Source organism: Lucilia sericata, unplaced genomic scaffold, assembly GCF_015586225.1.
Source record: "Lucilia sericata isolate MDLA Ls3-8-SP2 unplaced genomic scaffold, ASM1558622v1 Contig000156F_arrow, whole genome shotgun sequence".
Classification (NCBI taxonomy): domain Eukaryota; kingdom Metazoa; phylum Arthropoda; class Insecta; order Diptera; family Calliphoridae; genus Lucilia; species Lucilia sericata.
Window position 1 is genome coordinate 493,751 of NW_023994186.1, and position 27,793 is coordinate 521,543.

Consider the following 27,793-nt stretch of genomic DNA (forward strand, 5'->3'; position numbering starts at 1 on the left):
AAGTACATTTTGAAATAAATTCAATAATCAAAAAATTAATTAACAAAACACGAAGCAGTTATTTTATTATTATATGATTTTTTTCTTAAAAAAGAAAACAACAATTGCTTGTAACGATATTCTAACCAAATCTCTGCAGATTTATAACAAGAATTAGGTCATCATCTTACAAGAGACATGAAATTCTGTATTAATTTTCTTCTATTATTTTATAGCATTTTTACCAAAAAATAGAATAAAAATTATTTAGTTTTTTCTTCAAGTTTTTCAATCTCTTGATAATACAAGAATTTTGTGGTTTTTCATTTGATTTTTTTCTTAAGATGTGTTGCTGTGTGCAGAAAAAAAGCACAGTAGTGAGAACATGAAAACAATTAAATATTTATGACTTGCCGCTGTGATTTTAAAAAAAAACATTCACTTTATGATAATGTCGTTATTGTTGGCTTAAAGCTTATGTAAGACAATAAACCGTTAAATTTTAAAGGAAAAAAAAAATAAAGTTCTAGAGAATTGAGAGCAAGAATTTTAGATAAAATTACAGTTTAGTAGATTTTAAAGATAGGAAAATTATAAAAGCTGCTATTAGAAATTGAAATATTTATTAAAAAACTGCTTTCAATAAACATTATCGGCTGAATATCAAAGCTTTTGCTAGAAAAGGAATGTTGAAGTTTTATTTTTATTTCAAAAGAAATGTAAAACAAAGCTTATCTGAGCTTCCTTGTGTTGGCTTTCTCTTGGAAATTTTTGTTCAAAATTTGTATAAAAAAGCTTTACAACTATAATAAACGGTTTGTATAGTGTAATTTAAACATTTTCTATCAAAAAGCTTTTAAAAGTTGTAATGTTTTAGAATGAACATAAAAAATTAGGTTTAAACAAACAAAAGTCTACATATGTATTTATAAAAAGTTTGAAATAAAATAGCTTTAAAAATATTTCATTAATATTTTATACAAATTTCCTTCCTTCCCTTTATTTCTTGACTGAAAGAAAGAAAGTCCAAAGACCTTTTTTTAACTTTAACAATACAAGCTCTTCAAAGTCTTAAGCTTTCAGAATGACATTAAAGACATGTTACATTCTTTATTATTCAAAAGATTGAAATGAAGTCAGCTTTTTAAAAAAGTTTTCAAATGTATAAAGCTTTCAAAATATTTCGTAATGTTTTATACAAATTTCACTTTCTTTAAAAAATGGTTGAAATAAAGTGAGATTTATAAAAAAAAGCTTTAAAAATATTTCGTAAATATTTTATACAATATTCTTTCCCTTTATTTCTTGATTGAAAGGCAAAATTCTGTTCAAAAAGCTGTTTGTAACTTTAATAATAAAAGCTCCTCAAAGTCTTAAGCTTTCAGAATGACATTAACATGCCTGTAATATACTTTATGAATAAACATTTATTCAAAAGGTTGAAAATGAGGTTAAAAAAAGCTTTTAAATGCATAAAGCTTTTAACATATTTCGTAATGTTTTATACAAATTTCCTTCTCTTTTTTGAAAAAAAAATCAGAGCAAAGAGTTTTTCTTAACTTAAATAATAAAAGCTCTTTCAAGCCTTAAGCATTCCTTTCTTGACTGAAAGCAAAAATTCAGTCCAAAGAGCTTTTTTTTAACTTTAACAATAAAACTTTCAAAGGTTGAAATAAAGTGACCTTCTTATAAAGCTTTAAAAATTTCATAAAGCTTTAAAAATATTACGTAATGTTTTATAAAAAAATTCCTTCTTTATATTTCTTGATTGGAAAAAATTCAGTTCAATAAGCTTTTCTTAACCTTTACAATAACAGCTCTTCAAACCCCTAAACTTTTATAATGACCTTGAAAGTTAAAAGTTATACTAAGTTTAAAGCCAAAAGCATTAAACTTCATACAGCACAAAAGCTGTAATATGAATAGAAATTTTTAAATTTACCGGGAATGTATAAGTTAATATAAAATATTATGCTTAATAAGCTTTTAAATTTTCGGAAAAGCTTAAAAAGTTAAGAGCTTTTAAAGCTCTGAAATAACTTCTAGGCTTCAAAACATGTATTGTCTTTAAAATATTGTTTTTGTAATGCTAAGAAATGTTTTTAGTGAAAAAGTCATGAATGAAATACTAAAAAGCTTCTACTAAATTATATACATAGAAAAGAGCTTTTATGAGCTTTAGAATTATACTAAAAGAATTAATATATAATGTATAGAGGAACAAAAACTAATGTTTTATATGAAAATATTGCAAGTTTATTAAGAGCTTCTTAGATATTTATATAGAGCTTTTATTTATGTTACGTTTTTCATTCATTACTTTGCTTAATGACATTAAATCCTTTGTAATGAAAGTTTTTGCCAGGCGAAGGAGGTCATATTCAATATTAAAATTTTCTTTTTTTAACTAAAGTTTAACAAAAAAAATAAGTGAAAATAAATAATTATAATTTGTAAGAATCTAAACTAGAACAAACATTTCGAAAGCATGTAAAATCGTAAAACATTAATATCAAAGCAAATTTAGTTACACTTTTTTTCTGAGTTTAAATAAAACAAAAAAAAGCAACTAACAAAATCATTAGTTTCATTAGAAAAATATTTAAAAGAAATTATTTACTAAAGTAAAGTTTAAACATTTATTTTATGGTCAAATATTATCAACAACATTTTCTTTAATTGTGGTTTTTTCTTTCCACACACTTTGCACGATTTTTTTTAGCTGTAATAATAGATATATTACATAAATGAAATGATTTGCCAAAAAGAGTATAAAGAAAAATAATGAAAAACTACCATAACTAATGTTTAAGCTTTAAAAGAACAGAAAATGTTAGAGAAACGATAGACAGATAGATGGTGCAAACGACCAACCACATTATGATGATAATGGGTGACAGTTACAGGTAATAAAAGTACTGATTTCACATACCAATGTCAAACTTAAATATTTTAACTATTTTTTTGATATGACGATTTTATTGATGGATATAGATTTTTTTCTTTTTACCTCAACTCTTAGAGTTTTCTTGTTTCCATTTAAATGCCATAAAGTTGGTTTTTGCTACGAAGGCATTAGTGTCAAACGGTTTGAGCCGATGATTAAGACAGTTGATGTTATATCATCAGAAATTGTAGAAAACTCAAATGTTTATGTATATATTGAGCAAGAAATAGAAATAAAGAATCTCTCCTCTATACATATTTAACAAATATTACATAAAAGGTAATATAATTGTTTTTCACCATATAAGGCAAAATGCAGAAGTTTGAGTAGAAAATTAAAGCTGGCTGTATGTCTGTCTGTCTTGTGGCATACAAATCTTTAAGGGTTTTATTTATCTACCTTTTTTCTTCAACATTTTACAATCAATCGAATGTGTTAATGAGCCTGTATGTAGTGTGATTGACAGTGAAAATTAATTTCAAAGTGTTTATTTCCTTGTAAAAAAACTTTAGTTATCTTTCTGTCAATATCGTTAAAGTTATTTTCTATTGAAAATTATATGAGTTTATATGGTCGATTGTAGGCTGGTGACAATAATCAAGAATATTTTTTTTTACAAGACGTTTTAATTTAGAATTTCATATGAATAAATTGAAATAAGATTTTTTACAGTCCTTATGTCTTACTTAAGGAGACACTTGATTAAATGATGAGAAGTTTAAATGTAATTATTGTGATAAAATTAAATTGTAATTGTAGATTATCAACGCTATTTTTCTTAAATATTTATCAATTCTTTATAAAAAATTTTTATTTTTATAAATAGAATTACTAGAAGCAACAGAATGCAACAAGCTAAGCATACAACAGAAAAAGAGGCAAGCAAAGCAGTTCAGTTTATAATAAACGAATCGCAAACGGATTGATCAAATCACAAATGTCTTCCAACTTTTTACTTTTGATTTTTTCGCACAGTGATTTGTATCAAAAATTATAAATTTATAACAAATATTGACAAAGAAACAACTTTCGCTATTGTCTTCATAAATAAATATCATTTTGCCCAAAATTTTGTTTCAAAAACAATAATTTATGATTTATTTATTTTATGCTATTTATTTACAAACTCTCAAAATTTTATTGTTTTTGAACTATAAAAAAAAAACATAACTGATATTTTTGTTATAATTTAAAGCATAACAATAATTAAAAATTAGAAAGTATTTACTATATCAATAAAAATACAATTGAAATAAACATGTATGTTTCTTAAGTCTTTTGTTTTAAATTGATCATAAAAATTATAATAAAAGAAAACAAAAAAAAAAAAAAAATTATAAAACTTTTATTAAAATCTTACAAACAAAAGAAAGTGTTTTAACAAATAAACTTGTTTGTTTTGTTTAAAACCATTTATTATATATTTTTTTTTTTTTTTGGGTTTAAAAGGTCAAAGAAAATAACAACTGTTGCAGCTTAAAATAATGGAAAATAACCAGTATAAATATAATAAACAAAATATTGGTCAAAAATTTGACCTCATAGTGTGTCTGCATTATTTTATAGTAACTAGAACAACTTCTATGATTTAAAAAAGAACGACCGGATTAAAATAAAAACTTCTTCATATTACAACTAAAGCACATTAAAATGATATGACAATTTAAGAGCTTTTCTATAGAAAAATTATCATTTTGCGGAAAACTTTTTAATAGAAAATTTTTAAAATTTTTGGAAAACTTTCCTGTAGAAAATTTGTTAATTTTGTAAACAACTTTTCAATAGAAAATTTGTTCATTTTGTAAACAACTTTTCTATAGAAAATTTGTTCATTTAGTAAACAACTTTTCTTAAGAAAATTTTTTTTATTCTGTAAACAACTTTTCTATAGAAAAATTGTGCATTTTGTAAACAACTTTTATATAGAAATATTGTGCATTTTGTAAACAACTTTTCTATAGAAAAATTGTGCATTTTGTAACCAACTTTTCTATAGAAAAGTTGTGCATTTTGAAAACAACTTTTCTGAAGACAAATTTTATATTTTGTAAACAACTTTTATATAGAAATATTGTGCATTTTGTAAACAACTTTTCTGTAGAAAAATTGTGCATTTTGTAAACAAATTTTTTATAGAAAAGTTGTGCATTTTGTAAACAACTTTTCTGAAGACAAATTTTATATTTTGTAAACAACTTTTATATAGAAATATTGTGCATTTTGTAAACAACTTTTCTGTAGAAAAATTGTGCATTTTGTAAACAACTTTTATATAGAAATATTGTGCATTTTGTAAATAACTTTTCTGTAGAAAAATTGTGCATTTTGTAAACAACTTTTATATAAAAAAATTTTGTATTTTGAAAACAACTTTTTTAAAGACAATTGTGCTTTTTGTAAACAACTTTTTTAAAGACGAATTGTGAATTTTGTAAAAAACTTTTCTATAGAGAAATTGTTCATTTTGTAAACAAATTTTCTATAGAAAAATTGAGCATTTTGTAAACAACTTTTCTATATTAAAATTGTGCATTTTGTAAACAACTTTTCTATATTAAAATTTTGCATTTTGTAAACAACTTTTCTATAGAAAAATTCTGCATTTTGTAAACAACTTTTCTAAAGACAAATTGTATATTTTGTAAACAACTTTTCGATAGAAAATTTGTTCATTTTGTAAACAACTTTTCTATAGAAAATTTGTTCATTTTGTAAACAACTTTTCTATAGAAAATTTGTTCATTTTGTAAACAACTTTTCCATAGAAAATTTGTCCATTTTGTAAACAACTTTTCTGTAGAAAATTTTTTAATTTTATAAATAACTTTACTATAGAAAATTTGTTTATTTTGTAAACAACTTTTCTATTAAAAATTTGTACATTTCGTGGATAACTTTTCTATTAAAAATTTGTTAATTTTGTTTACAACTTTTCCATTGAAAATTTGTTCATTTTGTGGAAAATTTTTCTATAGAAAATTTGCACATTTTATGGACAAGTAAACAATTTTTTATACAATTTTTCTTTTGAAAATTTTTAAATTTTCTTTTAACTGCTAGACTTAGTTCCATTTAACCGTTAATGTATACAGCCTGAAAATTTTGTGCAATCGTGAGATTTTATAGCATAAAAAATGCATTTTTTTCGTCACACTAAATCTACAGAATATTTAGAATGTTACTTTGGGGATTAATGAATTAATGTTCCCACCACATATGCTTTTCATTAGAAGCTACAGTTATTTTCATAGAAAATTCTAAAATTTACATAAAATTCTAGCTTAAAGTTAAAGATTATAGGCGTGAACTATAAATATGCAAAATTTAGTTTTGTTATAAAAAAACAAAAACTATAAGTTTTAATAATTATTTTATTAAAGCAATGCATGAGTATAACTAAAAAGCATAAAGAAGAACAAATTGTTGTTTAATTTTTTCTTTCCTTAATAAATATTTTAATTGCTGTAATATGTTACGTTTTTGTTTGCAGTTCATTTACTTAAAGCTATTTTTTTTTTATTTATTTCATTAGATTTTTTACAATTGTTAGATTTTAAGTCTAGATCTTGTTTCAGTTAAATGGCTTTTTAAACCAGCTATATGTCATTTAATCAGTCCCCCCCCACTCTTGCTATTTCTATTTAGTAACATTATGTTAATTTTTTGTTACATTTTTTTTACCATTTATGTAGTTTTAAAGTTCTTTCTTTCGACTTAAATAGCAATAGGAAATTCTATAAAATATTCTTAGAATTTCTTAAGACTTTAAAGTTGAGAATTTAACCATTTTACTGTCTTTAAACTGACACCAGACAAGTGGTTCGTTTGTTGCTTGTTTAGTTGGGTGGGTTAGTTGTTGGAGGACAGGAAATAAAATCTTTAAATCGTATTTGGTGAAATGAAACTAAAAAGCATTGTTAGTTAAAAAGTGAATTAGATTAAAATAAGGCATTGATTTCTTTCTAAGCTAACCTTTTAAATAAATGCAATTTAAGAAAAAAATATAGATTTTCTTTTTGATTTTTTTTTATACTGGTATTAGTAGTTAAAGTTAGCATTTTGGTGTCATGTTAGTAGATTTTTTTTTTTGGCAACATAAATCGTGACTAAATGTGTTTTTAGAAAAACATATAAAGCATTTTTTGGTTAACAGAATATATAAAAACTAACAAACTTCAATATAAAATCTTTAGAAAATTTTGTAGGGGACTTGTTGAACAAATTTTTGTGATCAATTCAAAAAAAAAAAAAACTTTTCTATAGAACAAAATTTCGTTTCGTGGACAATTTTTCTACAAAAAAATTTTCCATTTTGTAAACAACTTTCCTATAGAAAAATTGTAGATTTTGAAAACAACTTTTCTAAAGACAAATTGTGCTTTTTGTAAACAACTTTACTATAGGAAAATAGTGCATTTTGTAAACTATTTTTCTAAAGACAAATTATACATTTTGTAAACAAGTTTTCTATATTAAAATTGTGCATTTTGTAAACAACATTTCTATAGAAAAATTTTGCAATTTGGAAACAACTTTCCTATAGAAAAATTGTACATTTTGAAAACAACTTTTCTAAAGACAAATTCTGCTTTTTGTAAACAACTTTACTATAGGAAAATTATACATTTTGTAAACAAGTTTTCTATATTAAAATTGTGCATTTTGTAAACAACATTTCTATAGAAAAATTTTGCAATTTGGAAACAACTTTTCTAAAGACAAATTGTGTATTTTGCAAACAACTTTTCTAAAGACAAATTGTGCTTGTTGTAAACATCTTTTCTAAAGACAAATTCTACTTTTTGTAAACAACTTTACTATAGGAAAATAGTGCATTTTGTAAACTACTTTTCTAAAGACAAATTATGCATTTTGTAAACAAATTTTCCATATTAAAATTGTGCATTTTGTAAACATTTCTATAGAAAAATTTTGCAACTTTTCTAAATACTAATTGTGCATTTTGTAAACAACTTTTCTAAAGACGAATTGTACTTTTTGTAAACAACTTTTCTAAAGACAAATTCTGCTTTTTGTAAACAGGTTTACTATAGGAAAATAGTGCATTTTGTAAACAACTTTTCTATACAAAAATTTTACATTTTGTAAACAACTTTTCTTAAAACATTTTGTAAACAAGATTTGTCTAGAAAAATTGTGCATTTTGTAAACAACTTTTCTATAGAAAAATTATGCATTTTGTAAACAAATTTTCAATAGAAAAATTATGCATTTTGTAAACAACTTTTCTACAGAAAAATAGTGCATTTTGTAAACAACTTTTCTATAAAAAATGTGTATTTTGTAAACAAATTGTACTTTTTGTAAACAATAGTTTAAAAAATATTGCATTTTGTAAACAACTTTTCTAAAGACAAATTCAGCTTTTTGTAAGCAACTTTTCTATAGAAAAATTGTGCATTTCTAAACAACATTTCTATAGAAAAAATATGCATTTTGTAAACAACTATGGAAAAAATTAGCACAGTGTGAGATACTTTTCTATAGATGGATTTAGGTGTGTATTTTAATAAAATATTTAAAGTTTCACAGAAAATTTAAACGCACTAATTTCTTTTTTATGATAGAATGAATAATAACTTCAAAATTGGGTCAATCTTATGTTTGGCAATAATATTTCAAATTATTTATTCAATATTTTTTAATATTCTTGCTAATTTCTATAATTTATTGTTAACCTTTTTTCTAACAGACGAACACAAAACTAAAGTTTTCTAATAAACAGATTATAACTGCTAAGCATAATCATAAAAAATATTGAGTTTTTTTGCGCTTTTATTAGCCTTAAGCTAGAAATTAAGCTAACAGCCTATATTCTCACCTAAAGTGGGTTAAGATTTTATTTTTGCGTCAGTATAAATTAAAATGAAACTAGAAGGAGAAGCGAGAAAAAAACGCTTGTTATTCTAGCTCATAAAATCATGTTAGTTTTGATTGCCTTAATAGCTGTCAACTCAATATCAGCGCTTGAAACCAAAATCCATTCATGTTCACAAGATTTTAGCATATTTGTCTATTTGTTGTTATACATGATGGCTGTGGTAATTGATTATTCACGCCACAACAATTTAAATCAAATTTATTACTTGCAAAATAAAAAAAAATATTCCAACACATTCAGTTATATAAATTTGTTGGTTTTTCCTGTATTTATTTTTATGGAATTGACGGTATTTAGCCTAAATTCTAACTGACAAATTGCTTAGGTAAATATATAAATATTTATTGTTAAATTCAATTGATTAACTTAAGTAGTTTATGCTGGTGTTTATAATCAAAAGAAGTTTTCATAAGATTTTGTTGTTATTAAGATTCTTTTAAATCGAATGCTTGAGTTTAACAATAAATGACTTAAATACTTTGTTTAATTAAGTTAAAATTTAGATGAAAATGTGAGAAGCTAATTTCATGATTATGTTGAGAATTTGTCATAAAAATGAAAAGAAACATTTTCTGCCTAAAAATGGATTTTTTCAAATTGTTATTAAAGTGTGATCCACTTTTATACTTGTCCTCAAAGTGGACTACTTTCTTATAGAAAAGTTGTCGTCAACTTTTCTATAGAAAAGTTGTCCTCAAAGTAAACTACTTTTCTATAGAAAAATTGTCCTCAAAGTAGATTTCTTTTATATAGAAAAGTTGTCCCCAAAGTAGACTACTTTTCTATAAAAAAGTTGTCCACAAAGTAGACTACTTTTCTATAGAAAAATTGTCCTCAAAGTGTATTATTTTTCTATAGAAAAGTTGTCCTCAAGCCGATCCCCAAAGTATATTACTTTTCTATAGAAAAGTTGTCCTCAAAGTAGACTACTTTTCTCAAAGTGGACTACTAATTTTCTATAGAAAAGTTATCCCACTTTTTTAGAGAAAAGCTTTCCTCCAAGTGGACTACTTTTTTATAGAAAAAGTTTCCTCAAAGTGGACTACTTTTCTATAGAAAAGTTGTTCTCAAACCAGTATACATTTCTATAGAAAAGTTGTCCTCTAAGTAGACTACTTTTCTATAGAAAAATTGTCCTCAAGTAGACTACTTTTCTATAGAAAAGTAGTCCTCACGTACACAACGTTTCTATAGAAAAGTTCTCCTCAAAGTAGACTACTTTTCTAAAGAAAAGTTGTCCTCAAAGTAGACTACTTTTCTATAGAAAAGTTGTTTTCAAAGTGCACTACTTTTCTATAGAAAACCTTTCCTCTAAGTAGACTACTTTTCTATAGAAAAGTTGTTCTCAAACTAGACTACTTTTCTGTAGTAAAATTGTCCTCAAAGTAGATTACTTTTCTAAAAAGGGGCCTACTACTTTTTTATAGAAAAGTTGTCCTCAAAGTAGACTACTATTCTATAGAAAAGTTGTCCTCAAAGTAGACTATTTTTCTATAGAAAAGTTGTCCTCAAAATAGACTACTTTTCTATAGAAAAGATGTCTTCAAAGTGCACTACTTTTCTATAGAAAACTTTTCCTCTAAGTAGACTACTTTTCTATAGAAATGTTGTTCTCAAACTAGACTACTTTTCTGTAGTAAAATTGTCCTCAAAGTAGACTACTTTTCTAAAAAGGGGCCTACTATTTTTCTATAGAAAAGTCCTCAAAGTAGACTACTTTTCTATAGAAAAGTTGTCCTCAAAGTAGACTACTTTTCTAAAGAAAATTGTCCTCAAAGTGGACTACTTTTCTATAGAAAAGTTGTCTTCAAAGTGCACTACTTTTCTATAGAAAATTTTTCCTCTAAGTAGACTACTTTTCTATAGAAAAGTTGTCTTTAAACTAGATTACTTTTCTATAGTAAAGTTGTCCTCAAAGTAGAATACTTTTCTCAAAATGGACTACTACTTTTTTATAGAAACTTGTCCTCAAAGTGGACTACTTTTCTATAGAAAAGTTGTCCTTAAAGTGGATTACTTTTCTAGAGAAAATTTGTCCTCAAATTGGGCTAGTTTTCTATAGAAAATTTGTATTCCAAGTAGACTACTTTTCTATGGAAAAGTTGTCCTCAAAGTGGAGTACTTTTCTATAGAAAAGTTGTCCTCAAATTGGACTACATTTCTGTAGAAAAGTTGTCTCCAAAGTGGACTACATCTTTATAAAAAAGTTGTCTCCAAAGTGGACTACTTTTCTATACAAAAATCATCCTCATCCATCGAAAATTAGTCTACTTATTTTCGATAGAGAAGTTGTCCTTAAAAAATGTCTACAAATTTAACATAATTTTCCATCATTCTTTCCTTAGAATATGTGTCTGTATTTTAATTTATTTTTAACTACTTTAGATCTAAAAATAAATAAAGAAGTGTTAAATTTTATTATCTTAAATAAACCTGAAATAACTTTTCTATAGAAAGCTTTATTCCAATTTGTTCTTTTAAGTGTAATTAAAGTTTTTTCTGTAGTTGTTTTTTTGCTGAAAACCTGATTAAATCACCCCAAAAAAACTGTACGGTTTAAACATAAACCTGTCTCTATCTGTTTTAGCTAATTTCTTTTAATTAAAATGAAAACGTACTTCCTGTTAATTAATTCATTCAAGAATCTAGCAATTGAACAATTCATATCAATATCTGAACTTTATGAAACAGGTAACGAAAATTTATTTCACTTGGTTGTTGTACTCTCTCTTTGGAGGTAATAAAATGAAATTTTGTTTAACTACAAGATGCAGTTTTTTTTGTTAATCTTAAATCTTTAAAAGTAAGCAGGAAAAAACGCATTTTATTGCTGCTAATAAAATAAATAAACAACTTTGTAAATTTCGAAAAATAATAATAAAAATGCAGCATGTAGTAAGTCGGACGTATGCCACAAAACGGCAGCAGCTTTTACGATCAGAGACTCTTTCAACAATTGAGTATTAAATTGTTTGGCCTAATTTTCTCAACTCAACTCCAGCTATATTAAAACATACATACATTCATATGTATGTATATAGTATAACTATGTACTTTTTATATATAAAATACATTTGTAAAGATATGGTAGTAAAAGACAAGTTAGAGTCAGAGGCAAATAAATTTTCAACTGGCTATAGTTTAAGTTATTTAAGCTGGCAAAAGCTAATACCAGCAGCTACAGCATATTTAACACACTCTTAATACAACTACAATAACAACAACAACAGCAAACAAACATAATAACAACAATGATAATGACTATGATGACGATGACGACTTTGATCACAATTGCAACTACATACGACAAATACATAAAGCAGCACAGTTATAAAATATATTTTCAACTTGGCCATCTATAAACGACTTGGTCCAAAGCATTTTAAGTAGCTTTTTTTACTCTAAGCGGCATTTGGCATTGATAATATCTTAAGCCAAACGTAAATAGCCAAACGATGAAGAGTAGAAAAAAAAAGTCAACCAAATCAGGAAGGCAACCAGACAAATGGCGGTTCTATGGCAGAGAAAAATGCTGGTTTTATGAATTAGCCTGAATAAACAAACAGCCAGCACAATTTAACGTTTTCTGACTTGTATTTGACATTAAAGAAAATTGTATTTATTTATTTGTTTGTTTATTTGCATAAGAAAAGTTTGTTTGCTACTCGTAAGAGTAGAGTTTTATAATTACCGTAAATGAAATGCAAAATAGAAGTAAATCGTTAAATATACGAAACTAAAGATGAAAAAAAGCTAAACTTGTTCAAATAAAAATGACAAAATAATAAAAAAAGAAAAAAAAATTTTTTTGAAGAGCATTTAGAAAAAAAAATATATATATATAAAATAGTCAGAATTGTTCTGTAGCAGGATAAATGAATATTTATCTCTGATATGTAAATATTGAAGTTTTTCGTTTTTTTTTTCTCTGAATGGCAGACATAAGGTTTATTTATTGTGTTGAAAATTGTATTTGATAAATGGTTGAAGAATTGAATGAACTCTTCGATTTGAATTCAATGATATAGAAATATTATAACGTGTAGGCTTTTAGTTTTAATAGTAAGGAGGATCATTCTTTAAGATTTTTATTATAGGATTAGCAATTAGACTTAACGTTTTAAAAGTTTTAATGATTGTGAGATTTCCTAAAGGAAATAGTACATTGGACAACTTTTCTATAAAACGTTTGTCGACCTTGAGGACAACTTTTCTATGGGAATGATTTAGAGGACGTCTTTCTATAGAAGTATGTCTTATTCAGAACATCTTTTCTACAAAAACGTAGTTTACTTTGAGGACAACTTTTCTATAGAAAAGTAAACCACTTTTTGGGAACAACTTTTCCGTAGAAAGTACCTTACTCAGAAATGTAGTTCACATTAAGGACATCTTGTCTATAGAAAAGAAGCTTCCTCTGTGACAACTAACATTCACTTTGAGGAGAACTTTTCTATACAAAAACAGTCTACTTCGATAACAACTTTTTTATAGAAAAGAGGTCCACTTTAAGGACAACTTTTCTATAGAAAAGCAGTCTACTTTGAGAACAACTTTTCTATAGAAAAGCAATCCACTTTGAGGACAACTTCTCTATAGAAAAGCAGTCCACTTTGAGGACAACTTTTCTATAGAAAAGCAGTCCAGTTTGAGGACAACTTTTATATAGAAAAGTAGTCCACATTAGGAACAACTTTTCTATTGAAAAGTAGTCCAATTTGAGAACAACTTTTCTATAGTAAAACAGGCCACATTGAGGACAGCATTTCTATAGAAAAGCAGTCCACTTTGAGGACAACTTTTCTATAGAAAGCAATTCACTTTGAAGACAACTTTTCTATAGAAAAGCAATCCACTTTCAGGACAACTTTTATATAGAAAAGTAGTCCACATTAGGGACAACATTTCTATTGAAAAGTAGTCCAATTTGAGAACAACTTTTCTATAGTAAAACAGACCACATTGAGGACAGCATTTCTATAGAAAAGTAGACAACTTTGAGGACAACTTTTCTGTAGAAAAGAAGTCCACTTTGAGGACAACTTTTCTATAGAAAAGTAATCTACTTTGAGGACAACTTTTCTATAGAAAAGTAGTCTATTTGAGGACAAATTTTCTAAAGAAAAGCAGTCCATTTTGAGGACAACTTTTCTATAGAAAAGTAGTCCACTTTGAGGACAAATTTTCTAAAGAAAAGTAGTCTACTTTGACGACAGCTTTTTTATAGAAAAGCAGTCCACCTTGACGACAACTTTTCTATAGAAAGGCAGTCAACTTTAATGAAAATTTTCCATAGAAAAGTAGTCCAATTTGAGGACAACTTTTCTATAGAAAAGTGGTCTACTTTGAGGGTAAAGTAGTCTACTTTGAAGACAACTTTTCTGTAGAAAAGTAGTCAACTTTGAGGTCAACTTTTCTATAGAAAAGTGGTCTATTTTGAGGACAACTTTTCTGTAGAAAAGCAATCCACTTTGAGGACAACTTTTCTATAGAAAAGCAATCCACTTTTAGGAAAACTTTTCTGTAGAAAAGCAATCCACTTTGAGGACAACTTTTCTATAGAAAAGTAGTCCATTTTTAGGAAAACTTTTCTATAGAAAAGTAATCTATTTTGAGGACAACTTTTCTACAGATAAGCAATCCACTTTGAGGACAACTTTCCTATGGAAAATCAATCCGCTTTAGGGACAACTTTTCTATAGAAAAGCAATCCATTTAGACGACAACTTTTCTATAGAAAAGCTGTCAACTTTGATGACAAATTTTCTATAGAAAAGTAGTCTACTATAAAAAAGTTTGTCATTTTTTGAGTAGAACAACTTTTTATAGTAGAGTAGTTGCCCACTTTAGGGACAACTTTTCTATAGAAAAGCAATCCATTTAGACGACAACTTTTCTATAGAAAAGCTGTCAACTTTGATGACAAATTTTCTATAGAAAAGTAGTCTACTATAAAAAAGTTTGTCATTTTTTGAGTAGAAAAACTTTTTATAGTAGAGTAGTTCATATTAAGAACAATTTTTAAAAGCAACATTTTTTTTCAAAAATATCCTGAATCTCCCTAAAGTCCTGGCTAAAAATTTTAAAAGTTGTTGCCTTATCTTGTCTTATTTCATACTCAAAGCTTAAATTCTTACATTAAACAGACTAACACATTAGCCAGATTCTTACAGCAGTTGCAATATTTTAAAGTATACGATGCTTAGTTCTTTAAGTGTTGCTGCAGCTTCTAACTTAGATTCTAATTCTGATTCCATTCAATTTATTTTTCTAGCTTTTAGTCTTCCTGTTTTTGTTGTTACATGTAATACCTCTTCTTCATCTATTCCTCATAGCCAGATTCAAACAACTGGTCTTTCAAGATTGATATTTAAACGGTTTTTTTTTTGTACATTTTACTATTATATATTTTTTTCCTATTTTTATTTTGCACATTTTCTAATTTTTACATTCTGCGCGTGCTTAAACTCATGTTGTATATTTAGATTAATGAAAAAATAAAGCTACAGAAACAAGTACAATTGCAAAAGATTTGAGTAACAAACAGCAATAAAAACAAAAACTGAAAACCAAAGAAAATCGTTCAAGTATTAGAAAAGTGGCAATAGAAAAATAAAATTCATTTAAATAAGAAAATTTTAAATCTCAAACTCATTTGAATATCATGTTAAATGTTCATTTAAAAGACACTCAAACAACGACATTTCGAAAAAATAGAAAAAATGTCATAGTATTTGTGTAAAATGTATTTAAAACGTACATTTAATTTGAAAGGAATTTTAGTGGTTTGTGTGTAAGAGTGTGTAGGAAAAAGATCTTACGAGATAAAATTAAAGAGAGAGAGAAAAACTGTATATTGGACATTCTTAAACTTTGGCTGCTGGAAAAGTCAAAAGCAAATATTTTACATATTTTTTTTTTAAATTTTCTGTTGACCAATTAGTCTTTTAGAGGAACATGGTAATGATATTATATAATTGTTTAACATTTTTATAGCTGCTGTTAGTATTACAAGGAAGTAGCTTAGTAATAGATAGCTTAAAATGTACCAACACATGTGCCTGCGTTTTATAGATAATTCTTAAGTTTTTGGGAGAATTTATATTTTCTATAGAATTTTTTTTTTAAATGGACAACTTTTCCATAGAAAGTACTTCACTTTGAGGACATCTTTTTCTACAGAAAAGTAGTTCATATGAAGGACATCTATTCTATTGAAAAGAAGCTTACTCTGAGACAACTGAGACAAGTAAGAAGTATTTTTGTATGGAAAAGCATTTCAGTTTGAGGAGAACTTTTCTATAGAAAAGTGGTGCACCTTGAAGGCAGTCCAATTTGAGTACAACTTTTATATAGAAAACTAGTCCACTTTGAGAACAACATTTCTATCGAAAAGTAGTCCACTTTGAGAACAATCCAATCTGAGGACAACTTTTCTATAGAAAAGCAGTCCAATTTGAGAACAACGTTTCTATAGAAAAGTAGTCCACTTTGAGAACAATCCAATCTGAGGACAACTTTTCTATAGAAAAGTAGTCCAATCTGAGGACAACTTTTCTATAGAAAAGTAGTCCAATCTGAGGACAACTTTTCTATAGAAAAGTAGTCCAATCTGAGGACAACTTTTCTATAGAAAAGTAGTCCAATCAGAGGACAACTTTTCTATAGAAAAGCAGTCCACTTTGAGGACAACTTTTCTATAGAAAAGCAGTACACTTTGAGGACAACTTTTCTATAGAAAAGCAGTCCACTTTGAGGACAACATTTTTTAAATCGAAGAAAATTTTTATAAAGAAAATTTGTATATTTAGGAACTTAAAAAAAATCTACTTTTCTATAGGGAACTATAACTTTGAGAACAACTTTTTTTATAGAAAAGTTGTTCACTTTGAGGAGAACATTTCTATAAAAAAGTCGTACACTTGGAATAGGACTTGTTCACTTTGAAGAGGACTTTCCTCAAGAAAAGTTAACCACTTTTGGAAGAAAACTTCTATAGAAAAGTCGTCTACTTTGAGTAGAACATTTATATGGAAAATTTGCCATCTTTGAGAAAGACTTCTTCTATAGAGAATATGTCCAGTTTGAGAAGGACTTTTCTAAAGCAGTCAACTTTGAGGACAACTTTTCTATAGAAAAGCGGTCCACTTTGAGGACAACTTTTCTATAGACAAGCAGTCCACAAGAGGACAACTTTTCTATAGACAAGCAGCCCACGTAGAGGACAACTTTTCTATAATAAAACGGTCCACTTTGAGGACAGTTTTTCTATAGAAAAGTGGTCTACTTTGAAGACAACTTTTGTGTAGAATAGTAGTCCATTTTCAGTACAACATTTCTATAGTCCATTTTAAGGGCCTTTTCTAAAGAAAATTTGTCTACTTTGGGAGAACATTTTTTTTAAAAAATCGTGTAGAAGACTTTTCTATAGAAAAGTTGTATTTTTTGAAGAAGTGCTTTCAATAGAAAAGTTCACTTTGATTAGAACATTTCAATATAAAAGTCTTATAAAAAATTTGTACCTTTTTTACTTTGAGAAGGAATTTTCAATAGAAAATTGTCCGTTTTGAGAAGAAAATTTCTATAAAAAAAGGTGTCGACTTTGAGGAGGACATTTCTATAGAATAGTTGTTCAATTTAAGGATAACATTTCTATAGAAAAGTTTTACCCTTTAGGGAATACTTTTCTATAGAAACGTATTTCCTTAGAGGATGACATTTCTGTAGAAAAGTTGTCGACTTTGGAGAGAAAATTTCTATAGAAAAGATATCCACTTTGTAGAGAATATTTCTAAAGAAAAGTTGTTAACTTTGAGGAGAACATTTTCATAGAAAAATTTTAAACTTTGAAGAGAATTTTTCTACAGAAATGAAGTTCGCTTTGAGGAGAACTTTTCTACAGAAAAATTTTCCACTCTGGGGAAACTTTTCTATAGACAAATTTTCCACTTTGCAAAGAACTTTTCTAGAGATAAAATATACACTTTAAGGAGAAGTTTTCTATAGAAAGTTTATCAAAAGGATAAAGTTTCTTTGCAAAAAAGAGATAAATAAATTTGGATAAATGGCAATGTTAATGAAAACTTCAAATAAGTATTGCCCTAAAAAAAGTTTAAAAACTTAAATGCTCTAAATTCTTTCAATTACACTCATTGTTGACTGATCTTGTAAAAACAATTACTTTCCTAACTTTTGAACACAACAAATTAAAGACCACACCCCTAACTACAACTCAAGCTAATCATGTGTTAAAAAACCACCAAAGATCCACTTTATAACTTTCGCATGTCAAAATTCAATTACAATTTTCCTAGAAAATTAAAACTTTACCGCTAAATAACAAACAAAACAACACTTTTCACCACAATAGGAGAGAGAGAAAAAAAATGTGATACCAGTATGATAATATCTTCATGCCACACAGTAACTTAATGGAAAAACTTATTTAGCACTTTTAAGTGTTACTCTTAAACTCTATCTACAATTAATCACATTTTCCAAGCCGTACTTTTTTATGGCGCTTAAATACAGTCTATTATATGAAAAGAGCCCCAAATTCACCATAAAATTTCATTAAAAACTCACTAGAAAGATAATCTTTCTAAAGCAAACACTATGTATATGACTGGCGATGGCTGTTTGGCCAAGATGTTAAGTTGTAGAGAAAAAACCCAAAAATCAATTTTCTTTAACACATCATTCTTATAAAAGAGTGCTAAGCAAAGAATGGAAAAAATTTGTAAAATCTTGATAAATAAATGCTATAAATTAGTTAAAAACCTCAATAAGGTTTAACGGGCAAACAAAATACTTTTTTCCTTTAAAAAAAATTCACATAATTTTGAAAAAAAAAACTAAAATAAAACTCATTAAAGAGAAAAAAAAAAACTTTATATAAATTTAAAGAGCTTGAACATATTGATGATCTTAAGAAACTGATAAGATTATGAAGTTTAATAACTCCCTCTAAAAGAAAAAAAGTTTTAAATTTCTTATTCGAAAAAAATTTTTCACATTGAAAATTCCTTTTGCTTTAGACAAGTGTTTATGTATTTTGAGTTTTTATAATTATTTTCAATTTTCTCTAAGTGATCATGTGAGTAGTTCTCAGATGACTCCTCTTGAAGTAAAGTGAATTTATTGTTGTTTTTTTTCTTAAATTTTTTTATAAAGGTTGTTGTCTGTTTATTGTGTCTGGTGAGAAATATTGTTTTTATTGCATAAACTTTGTATAAACTAATGATAGTAACTGTTAGCTGCAGTTTTCTTTTTTCTTCTTCTCTTTTATAGAAAATTGGTTAATTGTTTATGGCCGATAATGCGGTACATTAAACTTATGTATGTATGTCTTAGAGTAAAAAAACTTCTTCTATAAACTTTGTAATAAATAAAAGTTTTTATTTCTTTTGTTATTCTGGTTTGGGTTTTCTATTTGTCAGAGTTTTTTTTTCTGTTAAAGGAAGAACGAACCTGTAGAAAATGAGGTCACTGTGATTATGATCTCATGTGTGTGGTGTAAGAAGGAAAATACTAAAAAATATATTGTAGAAAAAAAAAAAATATTAAATAAATAACTTAAATGAGGATGGCGTTAAATAAACAATGATACCGTGATTAAGTATTATCGCTTAAATAAAATTGAAAATCATTTTTTTTCTTTCAAATAAAAGAGAAATTTTTATTTGAACTTGGTAACCAGCGACAATAAAGGCAAGTGTTTGTGAAGAAATCTATGAGGATATGGGAAATTTTGCAAAATTTTTTGTAAAAAAGCTGTTGACATTTAAACAATTATAAATAACTAGCATTGTAAGCACTTCCATGTAAGATAAATAAAAGTAGATTTTATTAATCCCAAATACATAGAATTTAATTTTACTTTGAATTATGTAGCGACTTGTTAATGACATGATATTTTAGTATAATATTTTTTGTAATGTCTACCTACTATATACTTTATGCATTACTTATAAGTTATTAGATAATGCGTGATTTTCAATATTAAACACTTTTTTAAGAAATTCTTACTAAATTTTGTTTTATTTCTTGTCTATTTCTAATTGTTCTAATTGCTATAAATATTGAATAAGGTAACATATTTTTCTAAATCACAATCGATGTCGTAGATAATTCGAGATTTTTTCTAATCAAGAATTTCTCTTTAAATTACGAGCTTATCAAAAATTGTCTTGATAGAAGAGAATTTAGCATAAATGTTTCCTAAAATAATCAATTTATCAAACTTATTCCAAAGTTAGAAAAATTCTCAAAAATTTGTAATAATAATTACATTTGAGGTGCGAAGAATAGTTTCTAATAAGTGCACAGGAGCACAGATCCTTGTTTGTGTCAGAGAGACTAGTTAACATTCGTTTCGACTTTTTGAATGCTAATTCGCAGAACGAATATACTAAATGCGGACCCGTTTCGATCTTATCACATTAGAATTGAAAGCACTGAATGATGCAAGGCTATGTATTCACAATGTCACTAATAGTAAAGTTGTATAGTTACTATTGACTAGAATATAGTCCAGACTATAGACTACACTATAGTGCAGACTATAGAATACAATGTACTACAGACTACAATATTGAAGAATTCCTGTGACTGAGATTTCCTAAACATTTTGGAGAAAGTCGTTAAGTCATAAATATGGACCGGGATCACATCATTTGGGTGTACAGGATTTGCAGTCCTTCATTAGCACAGGATTTGCAGTTCTTCATTTTAGGTATAACGACCACATTTCTGAGAGTTTTTCTGTTGAATCCTTAAGCCGACTTACTACCCAGCAAAATCTTTACTTACCCGGTAATTGGGCAAGTAATGTTGGAACAAAGTGTAAGTACTTACTTTTTGGGTGGTCGAGAATGACCAAAAATAACTAGTTACAGATGTGCTTACTCGACTTTTCCGGATTTAAATACGGCTTTACAGTTATTTTCTATATTTATTGTATATTCTCTTACCCAATGCTCCATTCTATCTGAAATGGTTTTTACACAAATGTAAAAATCAATGTTTCTTTAAAAAACTTCTAATATCGGATAAGGTCAGAACCACTAAATAATACCCTATTAGACATACGCTATAGACAATTGGCTATATACCCATTACCAAGTAATGTATTAAATAACTACCTACAATACTCATTAGCAACATTTGAAAATATTTTACTGGGTAGAAAAGCATTTGATGTTAATCTAAAATAGAAAAGCGCATTGCTTCTCCTTAGCCTCGAAAACGACAAACTAAAAATCAATAATAATCTCTGAGGTTTATATAACTAAACTTTTTATAATTACTTTTACATAATACTTATCATAAATCAAATTGTACAATTTTTTTGACACTACAACAAATTGCTGCTTTCTAAAAAGTCACAATAACAAATATTTTTTAAACAAATTAGATATGCAATCAACACATGTTATGACAATTGTGTTGCATAAAATTGTCACTAACAAGTGCAAGTGTAGGCAGCAACAAATAAATTGATTTCAAAAAGAACTAAATTTTTATGATTAACAATTCCAGCGTCTAAATAACAACAACCCACTGAGCTAAATGTGCAAAAAACTGAGGCTTATGCAAAAAACTATTTACTTTTAAAATAGGAATTCTGTTTAATAATAACAAAAGTGTTAAATGCATACTAGTCATTGTTTTGCAAAATATGTATTTTAATATTATTGTTTGAATTCTTTTCAAAAATGCATGTCTTACTTCTAATGGATTTGTGTTGGTGTTTTTAGCAATTTCTGTTTTCTTTATCTTCTAACAATAACTTAAGTTTGGGTCATCTTTGGGTTGCCATCTTTGTTCTTAATTTTAAGTTTTCTTTTCATATTAGTTAGCCTCTTTAAATATTAAGTTCCAGTATTTCTTTATGCTTTTACTCATAAAATATTATTAGTTATGGCAGAAAATCATTCAAAAATAGCTTTAGGATATTTATGATTTTACTTTTTTAAGTTGATTTCTTTCGCTATAGTTTTGAAAGTTATAAAAAAATAATATTTAGAAATTTAAAAAAATAGAACATAAAAATGTAAGTTTGAAGGAAAGCTAACGGAAAGATTTAAAGTAAGACTACAGACTAGACTACAGACTAGACTACAGACTAGACTATAGACTAGACTATAGACTAGACTATAGACTAGACTATAGACGAGACTATAGACTAGACTATAGACTAGACTATAGACTACACTATAGACTAGACTATAGACTAGACTATAGACTAGACTATAGACTAGACTATAAACTAGACTGTAGACTAGACTATAGACTAGACTATAGACTAGACTATAGACTAGACTATAGACTAGACTATAGACTAGACTATAGACTAGACTATAGACTAGACTATAGACTAGACTATAGACTAGACTATAGACTAGACTATAGACTAGACTATAGACTAGACTATAGACTAGACTATAGACTAGACTATAGACTAGACTATAGACTAGACTATAGACTAGACTATAGACTAGACTATAGACTAGACTATAGACTAGACTATAGACTAGACTATAGACTAGACTATAGACTAGACTATAGACTAGACTATAGACTAGACTATAGACTAGACTATAGACTAGACTATAGACTAGACTATAGACTAGACTATAGACTAGACTATAGACTAGACTATAGACTAGACTATAGACTAGACTATAGACTAGACTATAGACTAGACTATAGACTAGACTATAGACTAGACTATAGACTAGACTATAGAGACTATAGACTAGACTATAGACTAGACTATAGACTAGACTATAGACTAGACTATAGACTAGACTATAGACTAGACTATAGACTAGACTATAGACTAGACTATAGACTAGACTATAGACTAGACTATAGACTAGACTATAGACTAGACTATAGACTAGACTATAGACTAGACTATAGACTAGACTATAGACTAGACTATAGACTAGACTATAGACTAGACTATAGACTAGACTATAGACTAGACTATAGACTAGACTATAGACTAGACTATAGACTAGACTATAGACTAGACTATAGACTAGACTATAGACTAGACTATAGACTAGACTATAGACTAGACTATAGACTAGACTATAGACTAGACTATAGACTAGACTATAGACTAGACTATAGACTAGACTATAGACTAGACTATAGACTAGACTATAGACTAGACTATAGACTAGACTATAGACTAGACTATAGACTAGACTATAGACTAGACTATAGACTAGACTATAGACTAGACTATAGACTAGACTATAGACTAGACTATAGACTAGACTATAGACTAGACTATAGACTAGACTATAGACTAGACTATAGACTAGACTATAGACTATACTATAGACTATACTATAGACTAGACTATAGACTAGACTATAGACTAGACTATAGACTAGACTATAGACTAGACTATAGACTAGACTATAGACTAGACTATAGACTAGACTATACTATAGACTAGACTAGACTATAGACTAGACTATAGACTAGACTATAGACTAGACTATAGACTAGACTATAGACCAGACTATAGACCAGACTATAGACTAGACTATAGACTAGACTATAGACTAGACTATAGACTAGACTATAGACTAGACTATAGACTAGACTATAGACTAGACTATAGACTAGACTATAGACTAGACTATAGACTAGACTATAGACTAGACCAGGGATGTTAAATAGGGTTTTCAATTTTGTACCACCCTCCAAAAAAAATTGTACTTTTTGGACCTTCGCGGTACCATTTTTTTTTAAATTTATTAAAACATAAAAAAGTACATAAAAATTCAATTGTACATAAAAAACAAAACTTAACATTAACATACATTATATGTATGAATAAAATAAGGTACATAAAAGTCTTATGAAAATATGAGATCAAAATCAGGAACTTATTTGTTTAGTTAATAAACTATTTGGTATTTTTACATCATAGCAGCATGAATTTGTCGATCTTAACCAATCTTTTGTCTGTATGAGACTTGATAATGTTGGCACATGTAGTCTGTTTCTTTCCTTAGTTTTAATTATATTTTGAAAAGAAAAAACTCTTTCCACATTTGCAGACGAATGTGGAATGGATAAAATTCCAGCAACGACTCTAGAAATATCTGGAAACATATGGACATTCATCTCATTTTGTAAATTAGCTACTACCGACCAAAAACCACATATGTTTTCATTTTTTAACGACTTCAGTCGCTCGACATCAGCTAAAGCTCTAAATTGATTATTAATTGAATCAAAATTAGCAATTTCATTCGGAAACATTTTTACTAGAACCACATTAATACTTCGTTATTAAAGTTGACTTTAGTTCTTAAAACTTCGCAAAATTTGATATAAAATTGTTTGGCATTTTCTTTAATTTCTTTAACAATATCAATATTGATATTATTTGTAGAAATATATAAATCCACTTCTGTTCCGCAATAAATTTCTTCAATGGGCATGTGATTTTTGTAAAGGTCTACGATAGATATATCACAGTCATCCAAAACATTTTTTCTCATGAAATTACGTGCTATTTGACGGAATAAAAAAGTTAGCCTTTGTAAAAATACATGAATTCGCGCATCTTCTGATTGCATTTCTAAATTAACCATGTTAATAATTTTAAGTATATATTGCATAAATAAAAAATGCAATTTAAAAGAAGGATTTTTAAATCCTGATGAAAGAAACAATAATTTTTCGTTTCTGACATCCTCCTCAAAATTTTCTAAGGTAAAATAGTATTGTAGTGGCTCCCATTGTTCCACAATCCGGTCAACGACTTCTTGCCGAGAAAGCCATCTGGTTGTTGCATATTTAAATATTATGTGAATATCAGCCCCGAAATATTCTTGGAATTTAACAAAATCGACTCTTCGACTAGCACTGTTGTAAAAATAGTAGTTAATATCTCTTATAAATTTATCAATTTCGTTCGGAATTCCGAGTTTTGCGGCAGCCACAGAAGCTAAATTTAAAATGTGGCAAATACACCCATTTGAAAATAATTGAGGCACTAAATTTTTAAATTTAATTTGAACTCCATTTTGAGATCCCATCATGACCGCGCAATTGTCCGTTGTAATGCCAAGCATATTTTGAATGGGAATATTTTTTTCACGTAGCGCTTTAATGGTGCTTTCATATATACCATTTGCAGTGGAGTCCTCTAGCTGCACCATTCCTAAAAATCTATCTCGGCATTGACCATCAAAAGTTCGAATAACTATAGGTAAGTTTTTAGAAATGCTGCAATCTGTACTTTCGTCTATCACTAAGGAATAGTAATTATTTTGGCAAAATTTGGAAATTGAAGTGGTATTTTCAGGCCCAGTTAGATTTGTTACGATTTGCTGACCTTTTTGTCTATATATATTAAATTTTTTAGTAATTTGCGAGTCGTTTATACCATTTTTTATTATGTGGTTGAGGTGGTCCAATGTGGCAAACGGAATGTTATGCTCAGCTACAAATGCACTGAGCATTATTTCTAATTTTCTAGCCGACTCTGCTACAGGACATCTAGCGGCGATGGTCAAAAAATTATTAATTTTTGGGGTAGTTTTCGTGGCATTCATGTTTTTAACGTGGGCATCCCGTGAGGCGTGTCTTTTTATGTGTGCAACACCACCAATTATGGGAACTCTACAGAGAGTACATTTTTTGCCTTTTCCGTCTTTTTCTTTTTCTAGCCATGGAAATAATTTTGCCCATTCCTCACGAAATGGTACAACGTACGGTTTTGCCTGCTTGCTTGTTCTACAAAAAAAATAAAATTAATTTTCAAATACCTTGATAATATATAATATCTTACCCAGCTTCATCGAAATCCATTTCTAAATATAATAATAAACTAGTTTTTTTAGTTTTAATTAAAAAATAAAAAGTAAAAATACAAAAATATTTTCACTTCAGAATTTGAATAAGCTCAGCAAAACAAACAAGTGTCAATATCAAGGTGTATTCATTACAAGTGGTGTCTATAGCACAGTTGAATATTTTTTTCTTCACAAAGGCGAAAACTGTCAAATTTACTAGTGTTTGTTGTTGCGAATACTACTACAAACGTAAATGCAAACAAAAAACAAAAGACAGACTTTTACAACTCTGGCCAACATAAACAAATTGCATGTGGTTTTTGTACATCATAAATGCAATGAAATAGACACAATAAAAAGAGGGGAAAAACATTTTAAATTGTATCAAATGAGTCGCGGTAGTACCACGGTACTTTAGAAGGTCAAAATGTACCAAAAAAAGTACAATTGTACCAACTTTAACATCCCTGGACTAGACTATAGACTAGACTATAGACTAGACTATAGACTAGACTATAGACTAGACTATAGACTAGACTATAGACTAGACTATAGACTAGACTATAGACTAGACTATAGACTAGACTATAGACTAGACTATAGACTAGACTATAGACTAGACTATAGACTAGACTATAGACTAGACTATAGACTAGACTATAGACTAGACTATAGACTAGACTATAGACTAGACTATAGACTAGACTATAGACTAGACTATAGACTAGACTAGACTAGACTATAGACTAGACTATAGACTAGACTATAGACTAGACTATAGACTAGACTATAGACTAGACTATAGACTAGACTATGGACTAGACTATAGACTAGACTATAGACTAGACTATAGACTAGACTATAGACTAGACTATAGACTAGACTAAAAAAAAATAACGATATTTTTAAAAATTATAATTTCAAGCTTTCATTTGTTGAATCAGTAAGAAATTTATTGGTAAAACTTAAACAATTATAAATTCAATTTTCATTATTAATTTTACAATTATTTATACTTAAGCTAATTCTTCATTAAAATAAATCTTAAAAATGATTTTAAGAAAAAAACTTGTTTAGCAAAAAAAAAATTGTTCTTTAATCACACGTTCCAGTTTTCGTTTCAATATTTATTTTTTAATAAAGAAAACCAAAACTATGAAAAAAGTTATAATATGATTAGGTCTACCAATAAAGTTCATAATGCAAAAAAAGTAGCTAAAATAGAAGTAAAAAAAACTGTAACCACCTAATAAATTCAGACTGAGAAAGAAAGGAGGAAAAAATTAAAAAAGAAACTTTCTTTGGGCACGATTTTGGTACTGTATCTCTACTGCTGCTTGATAGTATTTTCACATAGATTTTTTTATTTTATTTTGCAACACAGCCAAAAGATATGAATTGTTTTAGTTATTTCTTTATTTAACAAAAAAATAAATAAAGAATTATATTAATGTATTTATAAACAACACTATAATAAAAACTTTTTGCAAGATTTTTATTCTTTGGAGTCTGGCTTAAGTTTTTGTATGTGTGTGTGTGTAATATTTTCCAGAGTCAAGTGTTGAACTTGTAAACTTGGTAACATGAAATTGTCTTGAAAATTTTTAATGTTAGCATGTCGTCACACAGTTTTTCATTGTTTTTTTTTATAAATTTTTGTTTATACTTAATAAAAAAATAAATATAAATAAACTTTACTCTTTTTCTACTGAGGCTTTAGAAGAAAAAGTTGAATTTTAAACAGCTTCTTAAGATGCTTCGCCTCATCAAAATTGCCTGAGTAAAAAGCATTATGACCGACCAGCCAGTGTTGGCCATTATCATTAGCATTTTTACAACAGCTGTAGGAATTTTTGTGGTTGAAGAGTGGAAAGAATCAGTCATTAATTAGAAGCTGCAAGTGTTGCAGCAACAGCAGAAATGAAGTCAGTGTTGAAATCGATATTTTAATTTTGTGCGTTATTTTAACTGAAAGGGGTTAATAGGAGCAGTTAATGATAATTTTTTGAAAACTCTGGATTTATCGAAAATTTTCTAACACGAGAACATTTATCGAAAATTATCTATAAATCCCTTTATGGACAGAAAGTGTAACGTAGTGCCATAGTTTGAATGTAAGTGGTTCCATGAGAA

General features: G+C 27.4%; 2 protein-coding genes across 2 annotated transcripts in view; one reads left to right on the forward strand and one right to left on the reverse strand.

Moving 5' to 3' along the window:
- Positions 1–27,793, forward strand: part of LOC119601323 — a 126,431-nt gene that overhangs the window by 28,276 nt on the left and 70,362 nt on the right. The window lies entirely within an intron of this gene.
- On the reverse strand, positions 24,817–26,001 carry LOC119601321. The gene is made up of 3 exons (XM_037952166.1): positions 25,657–26,001; positions 24,908–25,601; positions 24,817–24,858 (listed from the first exon to the last, which is right to left on the reverse strand). Exons 1-3 carry the CDS (start codon positions 25,674–25,676, stop codon positions 24,817–24,819), a joined length of 756 nt encoding a protein of 251 aa, XP_037808094.1. The 5' UTR covers positions 25,677–26,001.